This window comes from Dermacentor silvarum, chromosome 8, assembly GCF_013339745.2.
Source record: "Dermacentor silvarum isolate Dsil-2018 chromosome 8, BIME_Dsil_1.4, whole genome shotgun sequence".
In the NCBI taxonomy this organism is placed as follows: domain Eukaryota; kingdom Metazoa; phylum Arthropoda; class Arachnida; order Ixodida; family Ixodidae; genus Dermacentor; species Dermacentor silvarum.
In genome coordinates this window covers 70158366-70165111 of record NC_051161.1, presented here as the reverse complement: position 1 = coordinate 70165111, position 6746 = coordinate 70158366, and the positions used below count along the sequence as shown (strand labels likewise).

Genomic DNA, 6746 nt, shown 5'->3' with positions numbered 1-6746 from the left:
AAGTTACCTATTTTGAGCAAATGCAAACATTAGACAAATTACCAAGGCTACCCGTAGTTTGAATTAGTTCGTCTGTCATAGTGTCGTGAGTTCTGTCACAATGCATTTCTCCTTTCAGCCCTATCAACTTGTCTTTTATAAGGGAATAAACATCGCGTGGCGTGAGATAAGCGAGTCTTTCTTCTCTGGGAAATAGTAATTCATCTGAGTTACGCCAGATAGCGCCACGGTACCTGCTCCGCCGGCAGTGTACGCGCGCAGCCCATAGGCGGGCGTTTACGTCACTCGTACATCCTCACCATCGTTTTCGAGCCGGTGCCAGCGGCCTAGCTAGTATACCATCGCGCGCCACGCAGAGCGGCGGCTGCACAGCTGACTAGGGCGATCATTTGCCACCGGTGAGGGACGAAACACGCCACCGCAGCAGGCCACTCGTGTTTAGTTTCCGGAGCCCCCTGCTCCAAGTGGCGAGCGCGAAAAAGAAAGCCGGTTTGTGAGGTTCTCTTGACTGCAACAGCCTGCTTCGTATAGAAGAGTCGGCGCGCAGGAAACACTGCGGGCTTGGGAAAGCAGAGGAGGACGACTGCCTTCAGTCATTTTGCTGTTTGCAACGCCGCGTACTTCCACCATGCAGTACTCTGCGCTCACCGAGGCCAACTTCCATTACCCGCAACTCCACATAGAGGACGACCCCAAGAAGCAGGCGACGGTGGAGAACATCGTAAACCCTCTCGTGCTCAACGTGCACACCATCAGCAAGATCCGGGACGTGTTCAAAAACGAGATCGAGCTGGGCTTGATGAAGAATCCGCGCCGACCGTCCTCTCTGCAGATGGAGAACACCTACCTACCCGAGCTTCCCGATGGCACGGAGAAGGGTGAGTTCCTTGCCTTGGACTTGGGCGGCACCAATTTCCGCGTCCTGCATCTGCAACTCGATCCGGAAGGTGAGAAGCAGTTTCACGTCAAATACTACTCAGTTCCAGAACCTATAAGACTCGGACATGGCGAAAAGTTGTTCGACTTCTTAGCCGACTGCATTCACGACTTCATGGAGACCAATAGCTTGATGGGAAAGCGAATGCCCTTGGGCTTCTGCTTCTCGTTTCCCATGGTGCAGAAGGCGCTGAACGTGGGTATTCTGGTCACTTGGACCAAGAGCTTCAACTGCAGCGGAGTGGTTGGCCAAGACGCTGTACAGATGCTCAAAGACGCCATCGACCGGCGAGGCGACATGGACATCGATATCGTAGCTGTCGTCAATGACACGACAGGTACCCTAGTCAAGGGAGCTTACCTGGATCACGAGTGTGCCATCGGTCTCATCTTGGGAACCGGGAGCAACGCCTGCTACCTCGAGAAGATCGAGAACATCGAGAAGTGGGAAGGCGACAAAACGGGTGTCCGCGAAGTGGTCATCGATGTTGAGTGGGGTGCCTTCGGCGACAACGGTGTGCTTAACTTTATCAAGACAGATTTCGACCGGAACGTCGACGATAACTCGCTGCTGGTCAACTCGTTCACTTTCGAGAAGCTCTTCTCGGGCAAATTCCTTGGCGAGTTGGTACGACATGTTCTGGTCAAGCTCATTCGAGAACGAGCCCTCTTTGATGGCAGGGCTTCCGAGACAATCCTTACGAAGGGTACGTTCACGACAGCAGACGTCTCGGGACTTGAAGGAGATGACGGTGAGGGTCGGGCACGCGAAATTTTAGCCAGAATTGGCTACATACGGGTAACCGACGATGATATCGCCGTGGTGCGCTACGTCTGCGGCGTAGCTTCGGCAAGGGCGGCGCTCCTTGTGTCTATCTGCCTAGCGGAGCTACTGAACCGCATGCAGAAGCCGACAGTGACAGTAGCTATTGACGGTTCGCTCTACAAGCACCACCCAAGATTTCACCGACTCATGACCGAATTCATCACAGTGCTGGCGCCAGAACGACCTTTCAAGCTGATGCTTGCAGAAGACGGTAGCGGAAAAGGAGCAGGTCTGGTAGCTGCTGTGGCTGATAGGCTGCGGCGTGCGAAGCAAAATGGCTACCTTGAGTGATGGCAGTGCATCGATGATTGTTCGGCGCGATGTGTGTGAAAAATGCAACGAAGGTTATACACATGTGCAGGAAGTGTACAGTACCGTTTGTAAATATAGCGCAGTGTCCTTTATTGTGTCGTTTATGCGTCGTCTGTTCATACCGGGAAACGTTTGTGTTGTTTGCTAAGCTCAGAAAACTTGTAGTACCTTTGTACTTTATTGTTGAAGACACCACACGTTAATGTACAACATCAAGGCATCACATTCACACTGAATACTACATTCTATCGTGCAGTCGTGCATGTGATATGTGTTTTATACTCTAATACATTTTGCCTAAAGCTTTTGTTCTCGAGTGATGTTTGGTTAAGTGGCTACTGATGAAACTTTAGAAACATTGAAAACCAGATGAAGAAAATTGTAGATTATGTGGGATATTGTTAGGAACTTAAGAATATAGGCTTAAGGGTTGCAATATATTCTAAGGATAGCAGTGGTTTCAGGATATGCACCGTCAAAGTTGCAGTAAAGATGCACTGTTGTTCCACTTACTTTTTAACAAAACTGTTTTACGCATAGAAGCACAAAATACCTGGAACGCCAATGTATTTCGTCGGACACTTTCAAAATTAATATCTCGAAACTGGTGGTGCCCTAACAATTGGTTTCATTTGCGAACTCACCAGTTACACGTCATGCATTGAAAGATGTGCCGTAGAGTAATTATTTCAAATCTTAATTAGCGTAGCTATAGTATTTATTCAAGCAGGTATTTTAATTACTCGTAGAAGTAATGTCCGCCTCATCGAGTAATTTAAATTCAGAGTTACAATTGTGCATACCGCAACAGGCGATTTCTTTAGTTGCCCCAGGCAGCTAAAGAAAGCACCTTGTAGACAAGGGGGAAAAAACGACCTGTAGGCGTCAATGTGCGTACGTAAATATGTTTAGTACAGCCCTCTCCGCAGTTATTGAGTTCTAGAACAATGTACTTTCATGGCGCATTATTAGGAGGAATTTCACTCCTTATTAATCTGTAATTGCACGCAGTATTCCACTTAAACAGCCGAGGTACAATGTGAGCTGGACAGGACGCTCGTACTGTGCGCGTTTCCTTGTGCTATATGTGTTTTTACTCGAGCAGTCAATAATGTAAACAGAAATAGACGAAATGTCCCACCAAGACGACCTAGACAAAGATACGTCTCGGCTCAGTCACCGTTTGCCTGCTAGAAAGAATATTCAAAGGAAACACTGCATAATACATCAAAGGGACCCAGTTAATTATGACTTCAGTATTTCACCAGATAACTGAGCTGGGATAAAGTAATTTTTTTTAAGTGAAAGCTTCGTCACGCTACCACGGGAAGCCGTCGGCGGCTCAACAGTTTTCACCTTGAGAGCTAGAGGTCAAACCACAAGAGAGCATTAAGGCGCGTTTATAGTCCGACGTTATCGGCACGCGGGCGAGCGTCATCAGACGCCGGGCGCGTCGGAGCGCATTGACCGCGCGTCCGGTTACGTAGACGCCGGGCGCGTCGAAGCGCATTGGCAGCGCGTCCGGTTACGTTGGCGGCGCAAGTACGTCAAACCATCGGTCGAACTCGCCAACGTGACATAACGTGTGCGCGCGTTCACACTACGTCGGACTATATTTAAGCCTTTACGGAGCCCTGAAAGGAGATATTGCCGCCGTTTCCTGAGTAGAGTTGGGCCCGGTTGCGAGTTGCAACCAAGTCTCACTACTTTACTGATCACCGCAGTGTCTTCATAGGTACACAAATGATGAATAAACACTGTATTCATTGCAAACATGTCTGTATTTCATGGCGAAACCACACCTCGGCCACAGCTCGACAATGGGCCTAGCCAGGGCATAGAAGCTTTCGCTATCAACCACGGTTAACCAAAGCTAAACCACACCATTTTTTTGTTCCAATTCTACTCCTTTTCATACTTATTCAGTGGTCACATTATCAACGCGATTTACCGGTCGTGAGCACTGAATCATAAAAGAATATGATCGTGTGAAAGGAATTGTCACAGTACACCGGCCCACTTCCTTGACATTTGTGCTCTTGCAGCATCTTAATGTTTTATTGCGATAGCAATTATATGGACACTCCAAAGCAGATTTCTGCCGTCGCCGTCGCCGTGAGGTTCCGTATGACGTTAATGGAGACGAAATCGTCGCCGCGCGCCGCCGAACGCTGTATGTGCGAGTGAAAGGGCGCGAGGGACGCGCGCTTTCACGGGGAGTGAACGCACGGCGGAGAACAAACGCGCGTTCTGTGCCGTGCTCCCTTAAGGGCTGCAGAAGTAGGCCTCTCTTTCCTCCTTTACCATCACCATATATCTACATATATCTACACTACCTACAGGTGGCAATATCTATTGGCTGCCTTCCCATGTTGGAATAGCCGGTAATGAGGCAGCGGATACCCTCGCCAAAACCGCCCACCATCCTGAAGTGCCGCTCACACGAGCAGTCGCTTCCTCAGATTTTTCAAGGCAGCGCCTGAAAAAACTGCTCACAATCGTCCACCCGGATGCCAGAGTGGCAAATGGCAACGGTCCCAGGCCACTTCCAGAGTGTGGCCTTACCAGGAGGGAACGCGCAACGTTGCTTCGACTGCGCACGGGCTGTGTCTGGACGGCGGCGCGGCTGCACGCCAAGGGACGCTCTACATCACCGGCCTGCGAACGTTGTGGCGACCCCGAGACCCTCGAGCACCTTCTCTGTGCTTGCCCAGCGCTGGCACAGGACCGCTCAAGGGTCATCACTGCCTACAGACAACAGGGTCTACCTGCTGCGACAACCAGCGACCTCCTGTTCCCGTCGCCTCCCCACCTCCGAGCTCTCCACAGCCTTTTGGAGTTTGTGGAACTGAACGGAATCTATCTAGCGCCTTCTTCTGACGCACGAAAGGCCGTGGGGGGAGGGGGAGGAAAGGGAGGCGACGTTTAGCTGCGGCATCAAGTGCCTATTTATATCAGAGGCTCCGGCAACAGTCACCAACGCCGCACGCATTTTGTGCGAACGCGGGCAAAACGCCGAGGGCGTCGACAACAGTTCTGAGTGTTGTCGGTGCTGCTACATGTCCAAGTTTATACAGCTGATAAAGCTACTATCATTACTCCGTATAGCTCTCTACAAATTTGCTATCGCAATTGATGCTTCGCCTTTCAGGTGAAACTGCGACAACTTTTTTTGTATTCGATTGCGTCAAAGATATCTTGTTTTGTTCCTATAGTTATTGACCCCCTTTACGTGGATATGTCAATAAGCCGTGGAATGCGAGAGATCAGTCTCGTGGGCCACATATGCTGAATACTTGGGGCAGATCTCCTTGCATGTAAAGCTTCTGAACAGCTGTTCATGCAGACAGTAGACTAGTAAGTTGTAAACCTGTGAGGCTGCATCTGCGCACTATCAGCTGGGTTTCCAGGCTTGGATCTAAATGCAGGGGAAAGGAAATTTTCGAATGGTGAATCCGCTGTAGAGCAACTGACTGAGGACATAATCCGTATGTTATCCTAAGGTTTCTTTTTCAAATGTTTTGCAGTCATACTAGCTTTTATTTAACCACCGTATTTTCCGGACTATAGTCCGCGGACTAAACAACTTTATAAGTTGAAATTTCGTGGGGTGGGGCTATTTATGGGTGCGGTCTATACGTAATTTTGTTTAGACGCGCTTGAAAAAAAGAATGAGGCGGGATTGTGCAAGGGGTCTTTCCTCGGGTTGAATCACATGTGACGATATCCGCTCCCCAATGATCCTTGCTGCGCACGGAGAATAGTTCCAGCTCATACAGGTAGTTCGCGATGTGCAAGTGAATGCTGTTCACGATACTTAAAGTGATCTGCTTTTCAATACTTGCGCAAAACCTCGTTGAAAATGCACGAGACGAGTTTAACGCGACTTCATATATGCGCAAAATGCAAGAACAGTTATGACGGCATGTAAAAGATGAAGAGCCTTCACGGCACAGCTCAAGCTCAGTGAAGTCGCGCGTACGCAAGAACTATTCTGAAGGCGATGAACATATTCAGGAGCGTTCATGAAATACGACATGCTTGACTAATTCTGTTCTGGCAGCCGCGACGAGAGTTAGTGGGTGCCTGCGTTTAGAATTTACTCCTATAGCAGGCTATCACTGGCTGACAAAATAAATTTGTTTACCCGCTGTTTACTCGTAGCTGACAAGGGAAAAAAAACCTACTTTCAGCCCAAGTTCGTGTCTGTGGACTATACAGCGGGTGCGCATTATAGTCCGCAAAATACGGTAATACCTAGTTTCGGGATTTACGAGGCCGTAAAAACTGTGTTTCTTTCATGACTCTCCTACGCGAAATCGTGTTTCAGAACGCCATTCTTCTTCGAAGTATCAGTATTAAATATAGTTTTCTCGTTCTACTGTGTGCACCTAAGCGATAATATGCAATATAGCTATCTAAACATGACCTGTATAGTAAAAAAGCTTAGTTAGTACGTGTAAGAACTGATCACATCGCCCGCATAAATGGCATCATGAGTTCAAGTGATGTTATATCTGATGTAGGCAGTGTATGAGGCATCGGTAAACAAGAACGCGTTTATGTCCGCACGCGTTTTTTTTTTTTTTTTTTCTGGGGGGGGGGGGGGGGGGGGGGGGGTGGGTGTTTTTCGTTTTTTTTTTTTTTTTCTGGGGGGGGGGGGGGGGGGCGT

The 6746-nt window shown here is 48.9% G+C and overlaps 1 protein-coding gene across 1 annotated transcript; it reads left to right on the top strand.

The window, feature by feature from the left end:
• The first annotated feature begins 325 nt into the window (after window positions 1-325).
• Window positions 326-3372, top strand: LOC119461404 (hexokinase-1). The gene has a single exon (XM_037722697.2). The coding sequence runs from the start codon at window positions 629-631 to the stop codon at window positions 2051-2053; it is 1425 nt and encodes a 474-aa protein (XP_037578625.1). The 5' UTR covers window positions 326-628; the 3' UTR covers window positions 2054-3372.
• The last annotated feature ends 3374 nt before the right edge of the window (window positions 3373-6746 follow it).

Bases quoted from the DNA above. Each gene is read 5' to 3' on its own strand.
- LOC119461404 (XM_037722697.2), top strand. From the start codon at position 629: ATGCAGTACTCTGCGCTCACCGAGGCCAACTTCCATTACCCGCAACTC.